This window comes from Aethina tumida, chromosome 7 (genome assembly GCF_024364675.1).
Source record: "Aethina tumida isolate Nest 87 chromosome 7, icAetTumi1.1, whole genome shotgun sequence".
In the NCBI taxonomy this organism is placed as follows: Eukaryota; Metazoa; Arthropoda; class Insecta; order Coleoptera; family Nitidulidae; genus Aethina; species Aethina tumida.
Genome location: NC_065441.1, coordinates 7,550,496 through 7,573,812, shown reverse-complemented (window position 1 = coordinate 7,573,812; position 23,317 = coordinate 7,550,496). Strand labels below are relative to the sequence as shown.

The following is a 23,317-nucleotide window of genomic DNA, read 5'->3' as shown; positions in this document are numbered from 1 at the left end:
TATTTTACCTTTCACCCTAAAAAATTAACAAAATTTATCGAAACTTGAATTTTAAAGGCAATAAACAATACAGATTATATCTTGACATCAGAAATTATCGCTCCACAGTGCGACACATTTATTAAATTCCGTCCTTGTCTGGCCTCTATTCCATCCTTGGCGAAGCTTTGCGTTTATTTTACACAGACTTTCTAATTTATGATTCTCCGTTGTGTACAGCTATACTCGTACAACATACTACGTTGTGCCGCATAGATAATACACATTAATTTATTTGCTTTATAAATAAATTTATACTTATATTTTACTACCTTTCTCCAAGCCACTTTTGACGTTGTTTCAGAGGCGTGGCCATTGTTTCAAACGATAATAATTTAGTATTGAATTAATATTGGTTAATAAGGCTAATAAAATATGTATGTTGGTATTGATTTTGTGGACATTGAACAGTTGTTATTAATAATACTTGTTTCGATAATAAATTTTATAACATCAAAGGTGCATTAGTAAGCAGAAATGTCGCCAGTTATTTTTAGAACGCTTTTTAACTTTATTGTATTACAAGTGGGTCAACATGAACGTTCCCTTATCTAACTTGGCAACACGCGAAAAGAACAAAAACTGACGTAAAGTAACAGCATCAACGCCGTCACATTGTAAGCCAAACTCCGTTCTCCATAATTTCAACTATACGTGTTCCAGGAATGCATCGCAAATCACTAGAAGCCGCCGAACAGCTCAAAGATCAGGACGGTAACAGCGACCACGAGGAGACGACCTCGATGAGGACGGAGGCGAGCGACACGAGCGCCTCATCGAGCCAACCACCCACCCAGCAACAGCCCTTGCCCCAAGTCAACGTTCCGAACGCGGACAAGGATCAGCCGCCCATCCAGAACGGTCAGACGCCCCAGCCTCCCTATCCGGAGGATCCGGAGGCGTTCCGGAACAATTCGATAGCGTGTCTGAGGGCCAAGGCCCAGGAGCACAGCGCCAAACTCCTCAATCACAATCTGATGCTGCACGCGAGACCGCTACCCCAAAATTGTGACGCCAACGCAAACAATCTCCATCATCCGGAGGTGGTGAGCTCGGATACCGGCTCGGCGGGCATGTTCTGACAGGAGAACGATAATTAAACGGTGATTTTCGGTCGGGACTCGGTTTGGACCGGGGTTGTATTTTTGGTGTTTTGTTTAGCACGTGTAACCGGTTTTTTTTTTCTGATGCAGATTTAGATGACAATGCGAATTTCAGAGGTTGTTACTGAATGCAATATAAGAGTATTTCTTCTTTCGTAAATTTCTTGAAAATATGCAATATTTTTAAAGACTAGGGAGTTGTCTAGAGAGCCAGCTAAAACTCGTTAAGTCTTCAAAAAGCACACCAAAGTTACAAGACTAAACTAACTAAAAATGATTATAATTAAAAATAATCTTCGTTTATTTTTCTAGTCATTTATTGTAAATCTCAGACATTAATAAATAAATTCTGAATTATATGTAATTTAATTCCTTAAGTAATTGAAGAAATTCTCTTGACATTCAGTTCGCCTACACAAATATTCTATGTAAACAATAAATTTACGAGGTCTACAAACACAACGAAACATGTACACAAAATTTTAAAAGGTTCATCGAAACACTCAAAAATCGAATTTACTGAAAACAATATGAGTTTCCTTATTATTTTTGTAGTGCAATATTAGTGAAAACTTGGACTATATAAATTGTACAAAATAAACTACTACTTATTTATTTATTTGTGCAATTAATTTGTACTTACATTTACTTAATGAAGTTTATAGGATTTGAATAGGACACGTACCAAGAAAATAAGTGTTCCTAAGAGATTGTGCACCATTTTATAGTAATAATACGTGCATTAAATGTGTCCTGTTTAAATGTTTTTTATTTTTGTAAATATGTACATTTATTTACTTATATTAATTTTCGTGTAAAATGCTGTACATTTCCAGATTACAAATTTCATACTTCATGTTAGATGTTTATATGAATAGTATCAAAAATTATTTTGCAACTCGTAGTGGTTAAGACAACGTTCATGGTACTTATTTTATATTATTAATCAATGCAACAGCTACTGAACATCAGGATTTTTTGGTCGTGTTAGATTTGAAATGGAACACCTCAAAAAACCCTAGTTTCTTTTCGTGGATTTATGTACAGAATGGTATTCTCTCTTAGTCCCATTAAGAACAACCATTATGTATTTGTAAAAAATTTCGTATAACTACTCGTATTTTCGTCTTCAAGACCAGTCTTAATGAGACTTCGTGGGGATACCATCTCTTAGACGATAAGTACAAGTGCAACATGTTACATAATTTTAGGACTAGGCTCTTAGGAATACTGACTGTAGATATCGTACTTATGTAATATATTGTATTACCGCAATTTTCTGTATTGCATCAGATACCATGTAACACAATGTATAATAAAAGAAATAAAGTATTTAACTGGTAATCATTTAGTATTATTAACAAGAAATATTAGATAATAATGTTTGTTAACTCTTTTTAAAATTTGTGATTTCTTGCCACAATTGTGAGGTCAAAATTTGACTGACATATGTCAGGATGGCCGAGCGGTCTAAGGCGCCAGACTCCCGCCAGAGTGGCGCAGTGGAAGCGTTGACATCATTAACGACGACCTCTGTAAATTACCGATTTTTAAGTGCATAAAACCGTCGAATTCTACCAAATGAGATTCAACGTACATATAGAGAAATAGACTCAGTTAATTGTTACTTTAGTTTAGTGTGTGCCGTTAAAATTAGTTTTAGTTCTAATGATGTGAGAAACTTGACTCATCCCCTGTGAACACTCAGTGTTTTTGTTGGACTGCATAGTGCCGCCCAAAATAAAACGAACAATTGCCGGGCGCGGCAGAAGGAATGACGCAAACCTAGGTACAGGTGTAGCAAAACGATACTACTCAAAAAATAAAACAAAATCCGTAAGTACACCCCTTAGTAAGGAAGACAATTGTACTGAAAGCGTAACACCAGACGACCCCCAACTTTCGTCCACCAATGTATCTTTATCATCCGCCACGTCCCCATGCAAAATGAATGATAGCTCAAACATAAACAAACAAACCCCAAAATTAAATATTTCCCAGTCTGACCTATATATGTCAGACTATGAGAGGGATCAAGTGGCAAAAAGAGAATACCTTATCAATGTGGTAAAAAGTAAAATTTTCCCTGAAGGGCCCCTACACAACCAACCAGAAAGCTTCCTCCTCCCAAGCCTGGGGAATAACTCCTCAGAGTCAGTATCTGTGACTACCGAGGCTGTTGACACATCTGTACAACCAAGTCTGGATTCCAACAGCAAACAAATGTCACCACCCACACCCCAGTGCCTAATGCAGGTTGAGGCTCTGGTACACCGCCCTGCAACCAGGTCGAGTCCCAGCCCCGATAACAACACACACAACAATTACGGATCACTAGAAACTAGGGAATCCCGCATCAACAATGTAAACAATAACAAAATACAAGTAATAAATGACAACACAACAATTCCACCAAAGCAAAAATCAAAATACGATGGGGAACAAAAAAGTAAAACACCTGTTACTATGGACTACGATACAATTGAAACAGTAGAAACCACCCATACAAAGCCACTAGAACCGTCGCAAACTGAAATTAGAGAAAACACCATCAATGATAAATTCCTCAAACCGAGAAAAACAACGTCATTAAAAACGATTATGACAAAGCGCATCGCCATAGAAGAGAAACTGATGCTGAATAATCGTTTTGAGAAACTAGAATCACTGAACAAACCCGAAATTGAAACGGGAGTACTACTCAACAAAAGAAAAAGACTGTCTCCACTTTTGCACGACATAACCAAAAAACACAAAAATAGAAACTCCGATTATACTGACACAGAAGACAGTGCAACTGAGAACAACCCGCAAACCCACAAAACTAAGACAAACACAAGAAAATCATCTAAGAAGTCCACCCCGCCGCCAATAGTTCTTGATGGGAAACCCTCAAAACACGAAGCACTACAAACACAACTGAATGACTTTATTAAGAAGGGATATAATATCAAATATACCAAAAACAATACCCACATATACATCAACGACTACCTCGAATACAAATTATACTTACACGAAATACAAAAAGAGAAAGTCGCATTCCACACTTACACCCATACCAACGAAAAAACACACGCGTTCGTAGTAAGGGGGCTGGATGGTGAGCCAGACACAGACACCATAGTAAATGACATAAAAACAAACCACGACATCATAGTACACCAGGTATATCGTCTCAGGTCCACGAAAAGACCACTTTTCATGGTCGTCACAGATTCTACAGTTACCTGCGATTGGCTGAACACAACTTGCAGATATATCCTTCACACCAGAGTTTTCTGGGAGAGAAGGAAAAATGAAAAGCAAATTATACAGTGTCATCGATGCCAACTGTGGGGCCATGCCACTAGTAACTGCAATAGGGATCCTAAGTGTCTGAAGTGCGGCAACCAACATGAGACGAAGACCTGTGCCAAGCCGAGGGAAGAACCCCCCAAATGCGCTAACTGCCAGGAGGCACATACCGCAAACAGTGTCAAATGCCCTGTATATATATACAAACTACAACAATTAGAGGAGCGCCGTAAACACAACAAATTCAACCCAAAAGCTCAACGATTAACCGGCCCAAAAACATTAACTGACCTGCCCAGACGCGATAACAGGGGAACCAATGGAGTAATTAACCCAACCAACCTACAAGAATACCCACCCCTGGAACGGACAACAATCGAAGTAAACAACCCAAAACCGAAGCTATCAGCACCAGCTAGCAACATTTGGATACAGAGGGCCCAAAAAAGTATAGCTACCAGCTCCGCACACAACGCCCAACGAGCAACTGGGCACCAACAGGATGACACTGATGGCGCTGAGGACATGGGAGCTCTGTTCTCGGTGGCCAGGGACTTGCAGAACGCAGTTAACATGAAGGAGATGGTGCAAGCTCTCCGCGACCTAACCGCAAGAATGTCCAACGCTGGCACCAAGCAGGAAAGATTCCAGGCTTTCCTACAATTCTGCATCTTTGACGTAAACAACTATGACATCTAGGCTGAAGATCTGCACTTGGAACGCTAACAGTGTTAATAACAAAATACCATGTTTAATTAATTTTCTGCACACACACAAAATAGACATAATCTGCATAACAGAAACAAAACTGTCCAGCAGACATAATTTCAAAATTAAAAACTATCTAACTTACAGAGAAGACAGGCAATACAACCCGGGTCACACCCGCCACACACACGGAGGAGTTGCAATCCTTGTTAAAAACTCCATCCCACACTCCAAAATAGATAGTATACCTAGTCATATAGAGAATATATCAATCAAACTAGCCGACGGAACCGTAATAATGTGCGCATACAACCCTCCATCCAACAATTTTTCTACACCACAAATAGACCAACTCTGCAAAAAGTATAACAAAACCATAATCTTAGGGGACCTTAACTCTCGCCACACAGCCTGGAACTGCCACAGAAATAATACCAACGGAGCCACCCTGTACAATTATATACTCAACTCGGACGTTGACCTCCTTTTCCCTGAAGAAGCCACGCACTATCCCAATAACGGGGGCACTCCATCAACAATAGACCTAGTCATAAGCAATGGAGTACGCAGAGTGACTGAACCAACTGTACTCCATGAACTAGACTCCGACCATGCCCCAGTGCTAATTAATATCCAACAAAAAAGAACAAATGTCCTCCAACAAACCAAATTCTGTTTCCGAGAAACGAACTGGGACATGTACAGGCACGAGCTAAACACTCTGACGGTCCTAAGAGGTCACATCACGGATTTGGAATCACTAAAGAGAGAAGTGGATTCATTCACACTCAATCTAAAAATAGCCAGGAACAAAACTACTAAGGTAACAAAAACCAAACCACCAGCAGATGATCTTCCAGATGATATAACAGAAGCTATCAAAACAAAAAACTACCACAAAAAACGTTGGCACAAATACAAACTCGACAATGACAAACAAATAATGAACCGGCTCAAAAACGAAATTACATATAAAATCGGGCAACACAGAAATAACGTGTGGCGGGACCTTCTGGGCAGGCTCCAAGCCACGGATTGCTCCTTATGGAGATACGTAAAGAAACTAAAAGGGGAACGTCCTATATACCCGACCATCCTCTACAACAACATCGAGCACATGTCCAACAAATCTAAAGCTACAGCCATCTCCACACACTTTGCAGAAATTCATAAAACTGATACGACAAACCTCACACCGGAACAAAACTACATACAGCAAATGGCTCAGAATATACACAAAGCTCAACCAGAGGTAATTCAAAACAATGAACTTGCTAAACTACTCACAAGGCCGAGTGAAGTGCAGCAAATTCTGCGAAAGCTGCCAAATAACAAAGCTCCAGGACCAGACGGTATCCAATACATCCTTTTAAAAAACATACCAAGGAAGACACTGGTCCATCTAACCTATATTATCAACGGTATTATTAGGCTGCAATACTTCCCAGAACAATGGAAACACGCTGTGGTTATCCCCGTACTAAAGCCCGGTAAACCGCCACATAACCCCAACTCATACAGGCCAATATCGCTACTAAGCTCTATTTCCAAGGTAGCCGAAAGAGTTATACTGCGACGCCTGGAAACAGCCGACTCACACCTACACATAACACCACACGAGCAGTTCGGATTCCGCCCCAAACATGGCACAGTCCTGCAGGTGGCGCGAATTGCTGAACACACTAAGAAGCACTGGAACTTCGGGAGAAACACAGTTGCACTCTTTTTAGATATGCAGAAAGCCTTCGATACCGTATGGTTGGATGGACTAGTGTATAAACTGGACCAGCTAAAACTGCCTAAATGTCTGGTCAAACTAATCGACTCGTATCTGCGAGGAAGGACCTTCCAGGTAAAAATCAGCGGGGAATTATCCGAAACACGAAACACTTCGGCAGGAGTACCACAGGGAACGGTGCTCGCACCAAAACTCTACAACTTCTATACCTCCGACATCCCTAAGTTTTCCCACACTAACTTGGCACTATACGCTGATGACACTGCCATCTACAGCTCGTCCTTTAGCTCACAGGTCGCCACCCAACAGATTAAAATCCATCTGGGCATGCTCACTGCGTTTTTTTGAGAGATGGAAAATTAAAATAAATCCTGAAAAAACAGAATTGATCAACTTTACAAAAAAATACACTAACACAAGGATAGTATCTCCACCCACTATAGACGGAACCATCATTCCATGCAAAAAAGTCGTGAAATACTTAGGCACCTATCTGGACAATCGGCTGACCTTTAGACCTCATATAGACAAAATTAGACCAAAGATATTTGGTGCAATCAAGCCACTATATCCCCTAATCTCTGCAAACAGCCCCATGAGTAGAGATAACAAAATTAACTTATACACCACAATCCTCCGACCCATCATGACATACGCATGCCCCATCTGGTGTGGAGCCTCAATAACCGCCATTAACATACTACAACGACTGCAAAACAAAATACTGAGAATGGCAATCAGCGCACCCCAGAGAAGCAGAACCCGACACATACACGACACAACTGGAGTGCCATATGTACAGGATTACATCATCCAAGAGGCTAATAAATTCTACGAAAAACAAATACACCACTCGATACTCACAAAACACATGGCTGACGTCAGAATCCACAACATTGACCCTAATCACAGACACAAACCCCTCTACCATAAACTTCCAATTTTTCACAAACTCCCACCATAATGTCTGCCGCGCACTCAAAACTTTCCACTTAAAACGCAAAACGTAAAGACGCCCACTAAACCATAAAACATTATCCGAACAACGCGAAACCTCCCCCAAAAATGCTTCAACGGGTTTTTTGACTAAGTTTTTCCCGAGCGCACTAAATTGCAAAGCTGGCCATCCAGCAACAGTTTCCGCTAATTTCATCTACAGGTTCCATTATCTAAATCATATTGAGACAAAATGCCCCCAGAAATGCAACGACCATGTGAGGGGGGCCTTGGACCCATTTTGCTTTCAACATCGTTGCTGACGCTCGGAGATGCCACGACACCGGCAATTGGCCGTGCCAATCTCCAAGAAGGTGGACAACCCCGGACTCCATTCGGTAACCCACCCCCACAAGAACGGAGCCTACTATATATAGTGCCCACAGGAGTCTCGAGCTGTACGAGCCAATGATGTGTATTTTAACAAAAAGACAAATAAAATATATTTTAGTTTAGTTTAGTTTAGCGCCAGACTCAAGGTATACCTTGCCTAAATTTAAATAGGTTGTATGAGCGTTCTGGTCCACTCTGTGGGCGTGGGTTCGAATCCCACTTCTGACATCATTTTTATGTTTTTTAATATCACTATTTGATGCAAAGTGAAAAAAGTAATGTTTCCGCCCGGGATCGAACCGGGGACCTTCCGCGTGTTAGGCGGATGTGATAACCACTACACCACGGAAACAACTTATTTATAATTGCGACTGCATTTCTGCGCAGGTTTATTCTTCAGGATTTATTTGTTAAATTATAGTTAACTTATAAAAATCAACATCAGTTTATCAAAGAAACAGATTATTTAAATAATGGACAATATTCTATTTCCAAGAATTCTGAGTTACTAACAAATCTGTAAATCCTTCAAACCAACATTGACATGTAACACAATGTATAATAAACGAAATAAAGTATTTAAATGGTAATCATTTAGTATTATTAACAATAAATGTTAGATAATAATGTTTGTTAACTTCTTTTAAAATTTCTTTATTTTTTGCAACAATTGTGAGGTCAAAATTTGACTAACATATGTCAGGATGGCCGAGCGGTCTAAGGCGCCAGACTCAAGGTATACCTTGCCTAAATTTAAATAGGTTGTATGAGCGTTCTGGTCCACTCTGTGGGCGTGGGTTCGAATCCCACTTCTGACATCATTTTTATGTTTTTTAATATCACTATTTGATGCAAAGTGAAAAAAGTAATGTTTCCGCCCGGGATCGAACCGGGGACCTTCCGCGTGTTAGGCGGATGTGATAACCACTACACCACGGAAACAACTTATTTATAATTGCGACTGCATTTCTGCGCAGGTTTATTCTTCAGGATTTATTTGTTAAATTATAGTTAACTTATAAAAATCAACATCAGTTTATCAAAGAAACAGATTATTTAAATAATGGACAATATTCTATTTCCAAGAATTCTGAGTTACTAACAAATCTGTAAATCCTTCAAACCAACATTGACATGTAACACAATGTATAATAAACGAAATAAAGTATTTAAATGGTAATCATTTAGTATTATTAACAATAAATATTAGATAATAATGTTTGTTAACTTCTTTTAAAATTTCTTTATTTTTTGCCACAATTGTGAGGTCAAAATTTGACTAACATATGTCAGGATGGCCGAGCGGTCTAAGGCGCCAGACTCAAGGTATACCTTGCCTAAATTTAAATAGGTTGTATGAGCGTTCTGGTCCACTCTGTGGGCGTGGGTTCGAATCCCACTTCTGACATCAATTTTTGTGTTTTTTAATGTAACTATTTGATGCAAAGTGAAAAAAGTGATGTTTCCGCCCGGGATCGAACCGGGGACCTTCCGCGTGTTAAAAAAACTAAAAAAAACTAAAATATATTTTATTTGTCTTTTTGTTAAAATACACATCGTTGGCTCGTACAGCTCGAGACTCCTGTGGGCACTATATATAGTAGGCTCCGTTCTTGTGGGGGTGGGTTACCGAATGGAGTCCGGGGTTGTCCACCTTCTTGGAGATTGGCACGGCCAATTGCCGGTGTCGTGGCATTTCCGAGCGTCAGCAACGTGTTAGGCGGATGTGATAACCACTACACCACGGAAACAACTTATTTGTAATTGTGACTGCATTTCTGCGCAGGTTTATTCTTCAGGATTTATTTGTTAAATTATAGTTAACTTACAAATATCACTTTATAAAAGAAACAGATATATTTAAATAATGGATAATATTCAGTTTCTGACAATCTGTAAATTTTTCAAACCAACATTGACAAATTCAGAAAAATCATTTTCTACAAGCACACTTAATTAGATTCTTATAAGAAATTGAGTATAACTATAAACAATTCAGTTATTCTCATATTACACTGCAGAACTAATAATAATAATAATTTGAATTATTTCAAAAATCGAAATACCAATATTGCCACAAATATATTATCAAAATAAATTCTTATAAATAATCCAATCTTCTACATAAAGTAAATAAAATTATATTGACAACAGAACTTTTAAACCCACAATAAAATTAATGTCATCAAATTCTTTGGGAATACAAATGTTGAGACTGATGATTTCGTGCATAAAGTTGTCTGTGAAGATGGTCCCACAGGTATTCAATTGGATTGCAGTCGTCTACAAAAAAGAAATCTGGTCAAGATTTTTGAATAAATAAAATAACAGTTGATTGTATAACCAATTCCACCCCATATTGATACAGAACCACCTCTAAAAGCAACAACTGGAGTCATGTTATGCTCATAGTGTCTCCCGCCATCGGAGTGATATAATATGTACTTAGGTTCATCTGTTAAACAATTATATCTTTCAGTACCTGCAAGATGCTCAATATTTAACGGGGGTGTCGAACACGTCTTTTGGCTCTAAGACCAATTTCATTCAACCTTGTATGATGTACATAGCAAATGATCTGTATGTTGGAAAATCATTTTAGGTTCATCTGAAGTTGAAATACTGTGAACTAGATTACTCCATCACTTTATTGATTCATTGGAAATTTTTTTTACAAAAAATATATTTTTAATAAAAAGTATATTTGGTAATAGAGCCCATTAAATCATAACAGTTCAACAAATTTATAATCGTAACTTATTATTATCAATCGATATTAAAATTAGTATATTTATAATTATAATTAATTTGTTAATAAAGTAATGATAAGGAAATTGTGTCATTTAATTACTTATTATTGGGGGTTTAATATATATGTCAGGATGGCCGAGCGGTCTAAGGCGCCAGACTCAAGGTTTACCTTGCCTGCTTACACAGGTTCGATGAGCGTTCTGGTCCACTCTGTGGGCGTGGGTTCGAATCCCACTTCTGACATTATTTTTTTCAGATTTTATTCAAATTATTTGACACGACGAAACGTTCATTAGTTTTTTTCATAAAACTTCTCAGTTTTCGAAAGTACGTTGACGGAATTAATAGTCTGAAAATCCATGAATCAATTTCTTTCGTCGAAATAAGTTGATTTGAATAAAATCAGTCTATATTCCTTGAAACTTCTAGAATTGCTGTAACGAGTTAATTTAAATTTGTAACATTTTTACCAAATTTATTTATAAATGTGATCTATATTATGGATGTCTGGAGATTGGAGTGGACATGACAAGACATGCTTTGATGCTTTGATCTTTTAACCAATCCGTCCCAATTTTGGATTGGTACACAAATTGTTTAATATATCTCTTGCATAAATCAAGGAGACCTACACCAGAAGAATTGAAGCATTTCTATAGCATAATTGAACCGCCACCATGTTTCACTGTGGGTATCACAACTTTTTGTGCAGGTTTTTCCCCTGTAGGATTTTTAACATAAACGAAACTATACTCTTTTAATAAATTAAATTTAGACCCGTCACTAAAAACTACTCGTCCCCACTGTACTGTGATCCAGTGTGATCCTAAGCAAGTCAAAATTGGACATTTTTTGAATTATACAGTTATCGATTTTCTTTCAAATTATTCGAACTCCGAGAAATAATTCAGGAAACGATATACTTAATTAGTCGTAAAATCTTAGCCATCACTTCTCATTGCTCTTGGTCTAGGTAACATCGAATTATAATTTTTCCAACAATGTCCATTGGAACAATTATAATAAATAAAAGGCCGCTATTTAAATTTACAGTGAGTGATGAAAAACCATAAAGTAAAAAGCTGCTATAATTTTGTGCAATAAAAATTAAATAATAAAGATTGGCGAGTTCATAGTAGACACATAATAATATAATAATAAAAATAAAAAATATAGGTGTGTTATTCAATTTAAGTAGTATACCTTATATTTTTATATTTTAATAAGTTGCTATAATTATGAACTCTATTGTAAATGCTAAATTGTATTTCAGAAATTTATATTTTTCAAGAGAGGTTAATTATTAGGAGCCTATGAAAAACTAAATACAAGATAATGTAAAACAAAATTTGTTAAAACTCTATTTAGTTTTACAAAAGAAGTTGTAATTTAGTTAAAATGAAGTTTATTTTGAGACTACAGTGTCTATGTAGATTATTAATCGTATAACAATGTTATGGCCTTGAATGACGTCAAGTATTTTGAAATTTATATTTACAAGTGAAACACATTTGTTAAAAAGGTAGCTAGCTCACTGTAATAACCAACCAACCGGAATATATATTCATTAAAGACCACCCCAATTCATAAAGTAGAATGCTAATTTCCCTATACCAGCATTAAAGTCACCGAACACAATACATATTTGATTTTTTTCTAATCGTGGGTTTGAAAATAAACAATTTTCCTTAACACCCTTATTGAGATAATAGAGTAATCTGTTTTAAAACGTTTCGTTCAATCGATCGATGAAATATAACTTCGAATAAATAACATTATGGTACGTTTGAAAATGCCAGTTGGAATTTGGCCAAGTTTATATTCGACACAAATCTACTTACGATGTAGCTTTCTATGACATTTCAATTCTAGTATTACATTTTAATTAAATACTTATCAGATTTATTATAAAACATGGTATATTATACCATATGATTATTCATTCAGGTTTTATAAAGCAAAAAGTAGTGAAATTAAAAATTAATAATCATTAATAATTTTATTGGTAGAAACAATGGAAATATTTCAATGTAACCTTAATCTTTACAAAAGTCTTGCTGACTTTGAAAGTTAAAACAAAAGATTTTGTTTAATTAATTTTCATTGACCGTTCATGAAGATTCTGCACCACCAAAGCAAACATAGGTCAGATAGAATATTTCACCAAGGGTGTCAAGAATCTTTCCTTATGTGGTGTCAGATTTTTTCTGGTTACAAACCTACATCCCAAAGTATTTACTTCGACGAGTCTTGACCAATAGGAACAACAAAAAAAGACTTATTTGGGTAGGAAGACATACATGAAGAGCAACAAACAGATTGAAAAGTGTTTCATCCCTTTGAAACTTCAGAAAGTAATCATGCACGATAGAGACAGTAAATGCTTTTACTGAAGGAATGTTTCTGGAAAGAAATGGAATTGTTAGAAGTTAGCTTCTTACCTCCACTAGTCTGTAGGGAGGTACGGAGGAAACTTTTTTAGGAATGAAGGGGGTCCATCCTGATCAATTAAAATTTTCGTAAAACAACGGCGAGAAGAAATATTTAGTGACCTTTTACATATTTTTTTATTTTAAACAATAAATATTAAAAATATCATCATCAAATTTATATTTTTACTTCGATGCATCTCTACTCTATGCTGGAATTCAATTTTTGTCTATATCACAACATAAATAAAGAAAGTCAACTATATTACATAAACATACAATAATACAGTATTGGTGTTTCGCGAATATTGCTTAACTACAAACTTAACTGTGAGCCTTCAAAGAACACTGTTATAAATAGTCCTGAAGACTATACTACTGAAAATAATATAGTGTTAATCGATATAAATGTTCAGCATCTAAAAATAACACGCTGTTAAGTATTAAGAAATAATATTATTTTTAATTTTCGGTTAATATCTTGTGATTCGTGTGATAACGAAAAGACTTATTTTATTTGACGCATTATTGTGCAATTAATATAAAATGGTTTTGATTTTAGTTTAAATTTCATTCCTTTGATTCTACTAGTTGTGTACAAAAAATAATCAAGACTCAATGTAAATATTGTTGTTATTAATAATGAGACAATTTGTTCTTAGAAAGCGGAAAAAAACAACATAGTTAAAAAATTCATTATTAGCAGTTTTTTAAGTTGTAATATCTTCTAGATCAATTAGAGGAAACCTAATTAAAAAACAGTAGGCCGGCGAAATAGTCTTAAACTCTCAGAAAAATTATAATTCAGTGTTACCATGACAAAGAGAAACAAGAAGAGATAGCTATGGGTATATTAAACATAAATTTGCTTTGATATATTGAAGAAAGGATGCTCCTAATAAATTATTATACAAAGTGTGACATTTTGTAGAATAAGAGAAGAATAATAGATTAGATTTTGTAACACTAAATAAAACAACAATAGTAAACTCATATTGTTTTAATACTTTACATTAAATAAAAAAGTTATGACTACAATATTTAACATTTTAGAAAGTATACTATATACATATACTATATATATTTTTTCAATAAAGACTTGTTCACATAAAAGTGGATTTTGAAGGTAAAACAATACCGAACCGGGTTGAACAACAATAATTCAATTATATTAACTATTAATACAGTTTTCTTGATACTTTGAAAATTAAATAAAAAACATGTCCTGGGTGGTTGAAGTAATACTCTAATTATTATTATAACTAACTGAAAAAATATTTAATAACATATTGGGCGTAAACATATTATAATAATCAAATTGTTGGACATTGATCATTTCTTTATTTAAACACAGATCATTCAAATATTTTAATTTAAAATTAAAAACATAACAAATTTTATAATGCTACTGAAAAAACAAAATATTCTACTTAAAAGTAATATATTAGGTCAACCTATATACGTCTATTTATGTAACGACATAGATAAATGGTAATAACATTCTGTAATTAACTATTTCCGATCATTTACATCAATTACTTACTTATTAAGTATTAACTTTTTTCTTTATAATGTAAATCATACATACGAACAGTAAATGTTCAAAATTATATTGACATTTATTTTATATTTAAGAAGAATGAATCAAAAAGTTTTATACATTATTATTTGTTTTTCATTAAGTGTAATACATTAAAGATTAATGTTATCATTGATAAAATGAATTAAGATTGTGTCATATATTATACATTTACAGTTACCATTAAATAAAAATGAACATTAAAATTTAATATAATATTCTGATGTTTCCTGGCCTATATTATTGACAGTATAATATATATTAAACATTTTCTAATATTTTTTAAATTAAGCTTCCTTGATGAAAAGAAAATTAAATATTAAATTAAATATTAAATTAAATATTAAAATTAATTATTAAATTAATAAAGATTAAACAATTGTAAGTAAAACTAAACTAAAAACTAAAAGTAAAATAAACTTTATTGGTCTTCAGATAAAATACAATATCATTGCTTCATCTAACTCAAGTCTCCTGCGGGCACTTTGCGTCGTAGGCTCCGTTGTTAGAGAGGTAGGTTACCGAGTGAAGTCCGGAGTTGTCCACCAGGTTGGTTTGGCCAATAACATGGCTCCCAGGCCACCCTTACATGAGCGAAGTATATATGAGGGCATTTTGTTTCCAATATGGTTGAGACAATGGAATTTGGAATGTGTGTCTGTAGAAACACATTGAGGTATTTTTGAGGGAGATTTTGTGTTGTTGGTGTGTGATTTAGTGGGTGATTTTATGATCATGGTGGTTTGTGAAAAATTGGGAGTTTATAGTAGAGAGGTTTGTGTTTGTGATTTCTGTTGTGTATGGTGTATTTGTTTTTCGTAGAATTTATTCACGTTTTGGATGATATAATCATATATGTGTGGTATGATGGTTGTGTCGTGTATGTGTCGATTCTGGCACTTCGGTTTACGCTGATCGCCATTCTTAGCATTTTGTTTTGTGGTCATTGGCATGGCATATGTCATGATGGGTCGAAAACCTGTTGTGTACATGTTAATTTTGTTGTCTCTACTCAAGGGGTTGTTTGCTAAGATGCTAAGATTAGAGGGTAAAGTGGTTTGGTTGCACCAAATATCTCTGATTTTATCGATGTGGGGTCTGAAGGTCAGTCGATTATCAAGATAGGTGTCGAGGTATTTCACCAAATTTTTCCATGGGATAGTGGTTTCTATAGTAGGTGGGGATACTATCCTTGTGTTGGTGTATTTTTTGGAAAAGTTGATCATTTCTGTCTTTTCTGGATTTATTTTGATTTTTCATCTCTCAAAGAACAGAGTGAGCATGCCCAGGTGGATTTTAATATGCTGGGTAGCGACTTGAGAGCTGAAGGACGAGCTGTGTAAAGGTTTTGGTGTAAGCACTGTTTCCTGTGGAAATCCAGCCAAAATATTTTGTGTTTTAAACAATTCCCCGCCGATTCTCACCTGGAAAGTTCTTCCTCGTATGTATCGTTTTAGCTGATTTAATTTATACGCTAGTCTACATTTTCTAATATTTTTTTTAAATTAAGCTTTTTCGATGAAAAAAAATAAATTAAATAATTGTAAGTAAAGAAAAATAAATGTCTTAAAACTAGAAGGATTATTTTAGGAGAAAAAGAGTAATGTTTCCGCCCGGGATCGAACCGGGGACCTTCCGCGTGTTAGGCGGATGTGATAACCACTACACCACGGAAACATCTTATTGGATTTATCTGTGAGACCAAAGCACACGCACCAATATCCAACTCATTTACACCATGGTGGACACATATCAATCATTGATTGATTATATTACTAGTTTATAGCAAAAATTTAAACACAGTGAAAGCATTTTTAAGGTAAAGTTAAGACATTGAAAATGAGAAAATCATATATTTTTTTCTCTTTTGGGCCATTCACCTAAATAACGGTGTCCTCACAAATTATTATATTATATAAAGCAACATGCAAAGTGAACGGCAAGCCAGCTCTGTATTAATGAAACTTTATTATAAAAGTAACTAAATTACGCCAATATAAAAAAGAGTTGTTATTGATTAAACTTTAAACACAATTAAATTATTGATAGGATATTTTATACTACAAATATTTTTGCTAATTTAAATTTCACATGGAATAGTTTTATTTGGTAATAATAAAAATATGTTGAACAGACCAAAATTTGATAAATAAACGGAGAAGGAAGTAAGTAGAGTTTCAAATTTACTTATTGGTAATTGAAAATTTCATTTCTTCACCTGAACTACTCATAACATATAAAATAATTATTTAAAATTGACTATCAAGATCTATTAGAACTTCATTTTGCACACTTCAACATCTCATTTGTATTGTAACTCTTGTTAATACTTATTTTTTTTTTTCATTTGTTTCAAATGAAACGAAGTACTTTGTTATATTATGGTTTATTTAAAATAAATCACTTATCAAAATTATGGAGTATAACATTACTTATTTATAGCATCAACAACAATAAACCACACATAACAAATTATTTCAGTGTAAATAGTGTTTTCAACATACTAAATTTATATTGTTACATAAGGACAAATTGTGTCATCTTAGCGAAAATATCAATTAGATCAATATGCTTATGAGACTTATTTTAACACAAATACTAAGTTGTTTATCACTATTTATTATTCATAATATATATCAATAATTATATATTTATTGAATGTTAACCTGAATAATAAGCATTCAGAAAATATAACAACAATAAATATGCATTTTATATGCATTTATTATTTTTGAAAGTGTATTTTTCGATCATTCGAGTAGGAATTACAGTAATATATAATAAACTCAATAGTTAATTTAGTTTTCTGTTTATCCTTGTATATAAAGTAGTAAAATAAGCATAAAAGTAGCATATTAAACCAAATTGAGTGTTTTTTTAATTTTCATTTTTGAGGTAGATAATTAATATTAAAAGTATTTTTTATTTCATTTATTTTAATAAAAATTGAAGAGTAAAATCTCAAGCACATTCATCATATTTAGTAATAACAGATATTGTCGACTTCATTTACACAAAACTGAATGAAACATAACAAGTATTAATTTATTAAAATCCTATTTAGAAAATACAGTTAGTTCACTTATATTGTGTAGTATGAAAATTATAGAGTAAACTTCAGGCAATGTACAACAAAGTAAGAATTTCCCACATAAACGTATTTAAAAAATAATAGTCTAGTAAACACATATAACAAGTAAAATTTAATACCAAGTCTATTCTTAAACTTCTTAAAGAAGTTTAGGTTAGGGTAAAGTTTTTTATAAGAAAAATAATATTGCTAAAATAAGGAAAATTGAAAGAATACAGAAATTTTAAATTACAACGATTATAACTATACTATTGAAAGTCGTAGAAGCTGATTTGCAATTTGCCCTCACGAAATGATATATGTTGAATTGAATGAGAGACAAATTACCATATATCACATATTATAGAATTCTTAAAAACTAAAAACAAAAGTTATCAACAAAAATTTAAATACTTTTTTTATTCAATTAACTGTTCCTCCACCAACCTATTAACATTTACTTAACATAAACACGATTTTGTATTGCTTTTAATTAGATATCTATGTGGTTGCATCAATTTAAAAATATAATTTTGATTCGTTAAGCATTTTGAAAACTTCATGTAAATATAAAATTGTGTCGCTAATCTATATGTACAGATTAAATTCTATAACTTTTTTGGTAAATTTAAGATAATATTTTGTAAATTAATAAAAATAATACGTATAGAATTTCTTTAAATGTTTAAAAGCATTTGCATGAAATAATATACCACTAAATACAAATAAATTCAAAATTTGTGATAAAATTTACTAATTTCATTAATATTACATAGCAAATATGTGCAGTTTCATCATATCTATGTGGTTGCATAGATATCTTACAATTTATTCCCATGAATATTTTATAATGCATGTGACTTTTCCTATATCTGTTAAATCAATACTGTTTTATATAATTTTAAAATGGTATTTAGCTAAATAATTATTTAAGTAATAAATAATACAGGGTGATTTTGAGGCTTTTTTGCAGCTAAAGTAAAACAAAAGTTACGTATTTTCGTAAAATTTGGAATAAAGCCTAATATCACACATTATTGGAATCTTCTGTAAACGGGAGGGTTAAATTTTGTAGATAGCGTACTACATTCTGGTGTCACAAGAATAATTCTTGTTAAAGTATTATTCTGTAACTAGTTGTTTACCTGTGTAAAAGGAAAATATTTTCGTACAAAAGTTGGAGAATTTTACCTGGATTCTTTGGCTCACTTAATTTCGTATATGCAGGGTGTTTCAGAAGAACGTAGAACGTAGCAGGTCAAAGTAACATTTTTATTCTCATTTATTTCGCATACTTTACGACTCCAGAAAAAAAGAACGGTTCATGATTAACGGTAACTTACTTCCTTAAACTACATATAAAAAATATTTTCACTTCCAATTTTTGTTATATGATAACTGGAATAATAATTTACAAATGTTTTATAAAATTTCAAATAAATTGTAAATTACTGGTATTGAATATGCGATTACTTGAATAATCATGGTACGATATATGGTACATTCAATTTAAAAATATAATTTTGATTTGTTAAGCATTTTAAAAACTTCATGTAAATATAAAATTGTCTCGTTAATCTCTATGTACAAATTAAATTCTATAACTTTTTTGTTATTAATATTTTAGGTAAATTTAAGATAATATTTTGCAAATTAATAAAAAAATTCGTATAGGATTCCTTTAAATGTTATGTTTAAAAGCATTTGCATGAAATAATATACTACAAAATATAAATAAATTCAAAATTTGTATTAAAATTTACTAATTTCATTAATATTACACACGAAATATGTGCAGTTTCATCATATCAAATAAAAACTAATTTGATAAGACAAAATGAATAACTAAATATTGTATATAATTTAAATGTCAAAAACTTATTTAAAGTTAGATTTTTATTATGACGAAATAAAAAACAATGTTATGACATTTTGAAAGGTACAACAATATTCATTCATTTAATTTCATGACTAACAAAAGTGTAAGATTTAAAAATCTTTTATATTACAATATTATATACAGTCGAACACTACAAGGATAGAAGGGCATTACTAGTAATTTTTTGTGATAATTATGAAGTTTTTCGAAAGTCATTTTCTAACTAATTAAAAAAAAAATATGCTTTACAAAAGTGGACAAAAAACAACAGAAATTTTTCATAATATTTTTATTAATTCTTTAGGTACCCTGGAGATTCTCTGCTTGTTCTAAAATAGCCCAAAAGATATAAAATCTTTTGAAAAATATAATATAATCTATATTAACATTTAAGTTATATTATAAATATAATGTAAACCAGATAACGTTTCAAATTGTACATAAAAAACTAAAAAATATTTTATTGATACAAAGAAGCTATGCCATATGTCGGAAACACTAGACATACTACAAAAGCATACAATTTTAAACATTAGTCGTAAAATAACATAATTTTCGACATTTTACATAAAATAATCTGCATACACTATCTAGATAAATTTTATTGTATTTATTTTATTTATTATATTTATTTTATGAAAATGAATTTAAAAAGCGCATTCACCATTTTGTTGGGTACACGTGTTATCCCTTAAAAATTACCCTTCAGTCATTTCAACTATTTAAAAACAATTAATAAAATATACTTATATAAAATTTGTTATTTTTTAATATTAGTGATATTATGAAATGTACTTGAATATGTGAATGTACTGTTCTTACAAAATAGTGAAGTTTAATTATTAAATTGAATGTATAATAAATTATTGTAATTGTATAGTTTTTTTCTCATAATAATAAACTGTTACTATTTTTCTGATATTTTGTCGTAAATTTTTTTAGTATATATAGAAATTATCAGAACATTTAATCTCATTTACCAATTGGACAAAACGTGGGTGGTAAGAGATAAAACTTAAACGAGTCTCCCCCAAAAAATATGTAGTATTTTTGATGGTACTGAATTGAATTTATTTTCACATTTTATAATTTGTTGCACATTACATTTTTAACTTTTCCTATCATATATTTTTGATTTTATATATAGGAAACATATTTATTTGTATATAATTAAAAGTTGGTAACATACATGTTTAAATTTATCAAATTCAGCAACATCTGAAGCTTCTAGATACCATAATATCTGAAAAATTTGGAATCTTCTGTAATGTCGTTCAATTTTCCACAAAATTTTATTAGAACAAGAAATATAATTATAATGGATATAAAACTAAGTTTTTTACATCTACTAGTAAGGGTCTCATTAGCCACCCTTCTTTTTCCATTCCATTTTTTAAATAGAAACAATAATTTTAATTAATTTACATTTACAAATATTTACTTTCATACTTCTAACCAAATAAGTACATATATCTATTTAAAAGTAAATAAAATATTATTTCAATTTAGTACCAAAAAAATAATAATAGTATAAGAAATTATAAAGTTAACCTAAAAGTAAATTTATTGCAAAACAAACATATTTTACATAAAATAGCTGAATCTAAATTTGGCAACACACTCGCTTGTATACTGTAACTTTTTGAGTGAAGTTCGTTGAATTGTTTTAAACACGTTATAACTATGTAAAACATTCGTTTGTACATTATTTTTGTGAACTTAATATTGTAATCTTTCATTAAAATCACATACAACCATATTCATTGTTTTATTATAAATTTGTACTTAATTCTTTTTAATATATCTTGGTGCTAGTTTGAGTAACAACATATATAATAAATAATGTTAAAATTGTAGTATTGATTTTTTAAGCGTATAGTATGCGATTGTATTGCGAGCCAGTATACCTGTAAAATTATTATAATTTAATTCCATTTCATGAATACGAACTTTTTAAAATCAATTTCTTTTATGGATTTTCTTTCGAATATAAATAATTAAGCTAGCAAATTTAAAAATAGATACGTCTAAATAATTTTTATTTATATATACAAAAATGTAAGATAAATAAATGCCTATTTTAAAATTAAGTTTACTTATAGTATCAAATATTTCGAAGATACAAATAATAATTAGATTTTGTAGGTAGACATACTTACACGTACATATTATGTTCTATATTACATTAATTTAATTAATATAATTAAAAATGTTAATTAATTAAGTAAGCATGTATATTAAATTACTAAACATTTTACTTAATTTTATATAAAAACATAAAATGCCTTTTGTATATGATTAATTTATTCTTACAACGTTTGATATGAGCAAATATTATCTTATATTATTTAAGGGTGATAATAGTGTGAATATACCCGTGATTTTTGCCCAATAATTAATATCTTAATGAAGTCAATCAATTAAAATGCGATTAAATTTCAATGTCGTTTATTGAGCTAACTGTTAGTCGATGAAGAAACCGATTCTGCAAACTGAGCCTAAATCAGGAAACATACTCAAGGCGACCAGCCATTTTAAAGAAAGTACAGGTAAACTCTCAACATCTTCAAAACAAGTCCTGCAATAAAATAGTAAATTTCAAATGTTTGGGAATTACTACAATGTCTGCAACAATTATTAGTATGTGCTAATCAAAAGTTAGACACTATACTATAAATAGAAGGAAATTTCAGTAATTTGAACATTCAAAATAAATATTTAGTTACAAAATTTTCTTTTTTTAAGCCAATTAATGTTAAATTTAAAACTGGTATTAAATGTAATAAAAATAATTAGTTTATAATTAAAATTAATAATAAAAAATATATTAATTTTATCGATTTCATTTTTGGGAAAAAAATGGGAATAAGGAAAATTAAATAAACAAGAGATGTTAAGTTGATAAATTAAAAATAATTAATTTTTCATTTTTATAAATTTAAAATAATTTATGTACTTCTAAATATTGAAAATAAACCAAATTTCAGGGATTTATGGTATATAAATTGAAAATGTGGTAAAAATTGAAAAGGAAATGAAAATTATATTTTGGATAATAACAGTTTATTTTTTAGTTGCAATAATAAAATGACCAAATTCGACATTCGATAATTCAGTAAGTTTAACACTTTTATTATAATTTTATGTAACACAATAACAGCGACTGAAAAATTATTAATTTAATAATTTTTGATGCTGTACATAATAATTAAAATAAACATTAACATAAACTGAAAAAGATAAATTTATGAAAGATTCCATCATCATTGCTACATAAATTTTTTATACATTAAAACAAATTTCAGAAAAGTTTTCAAAAAATTAATATATATTTAGATATTTTCATGTGAATTTGTTCGAATTGCCAAAATTATTTATTTAATTACCTAAAATTG

The 23,317-nt window shown here is 31.8% G+C and overlaps 1 protein-coding gene and 7 non-coding genes across 8 annotated transcripts in view; 4 read left to right on the top strand and 4 right to left on the bottom strand.

Moving 5' to 3' along the window:
- Positions 1-2,486, top strand: part of LOC109595244 (visual system homeobox 2) — a 90,375-nt gene extending 87,889 nt beyond the window's left edge. The window contains exon 6 of the mRNA XM_049969496.1: positions 703-2,486. Within this exon, the coding sequence (XP_049825453.1) occupies positions 703-1,121 (419 nt within the window). The 3' untranslated portion in view covers positions 1,122-2,486. The remainder of the gene's footprint in view (positions 1-702) is intronic.
- A 6,007-nt stretch (positions 2,487-8,493) lies between these two features.
- Positions 8,494-8,566, bottom strand: Trnav-aac (transfer RNA valine (anticodon AAC)). Its single transcript has one exon. It is a non-coding gene; the product is annotated as a tRNA-Val (tRNA).
- Positions 8,567-8,912: 346 nt separating this feature from the next.
- On the top strand, positions 8,913-9,032 carry Trnal-caa (transfer RNA leucine (anticodon CAA)). The gene is made up of 2 exons: positions 8,913-8,950; positions 8,988-9,032. It is a non-coding gene; the product is annotated as a tRNA-Leu (tRNA).
- Positions 9,033-9,083: 51 nt separating this feature from the next.
- On the bottom strand, positions 9,084-9,156 carry Trnav-aac (transfer RNA valine (anticodon AAC)). The gene has a single exon. It is a non-coding gene; the product is annotated as a tRNA-Val (tRNA).
- Positions 9,157-9,502: 346 nt separating this feature from the next.
- Trnal-caa (transfer RNA leucine (anticodon CAA)) lies at positions 9,503-9,622 on the top strand. Its single transcript has 2 exons — positions 9,503-9,540; positions 9,578-9,622. It is a non-coding gene; the product is annotated as a tRNA-Leu (tRNA).
- Positions 9,623-9,674: 52 nt separating this feature from the next.
- Trnav-aac (transfer RNA valine (anticodon AAC)) lies at positions 9,675-9,965 on the bottom strand. The gene is made up of 2 exons: positions 9,929-9,965; positions 9,675-9,710 (listed from the first exon to the last, which is right to left on the bottom strand). It is a non-coding gene; the product is annotated as a tRNA-Val (tRNA).
- A 1,125-nt stretch (positions 9,966-11,090) lies between these two features.
- On the top strand, positions 11,091-11,208 carry Trnal-caa (transfer RNA leucine (anticodon CAA)). The gene is made up of 2 exons: positions 11,091-11,128; positions 11,164-11,208. It is a non-coding gene; the product is annotated as a tRNA-Leu (tRNA).
- Positions 11,209-16,577: 5,369 nt separating this feature from the next.
- Trnav-aac (transfer RNA valine (anticodon AAC)) lies at positions 16,578-16,650 on the bottom strand. The gene has a single exon. It is a non-coding gene; the product is annotated as a tRNA-Val (tRNA).
- Positions 16,651-23,317: the final 6,667 nt, after the last annotated feature.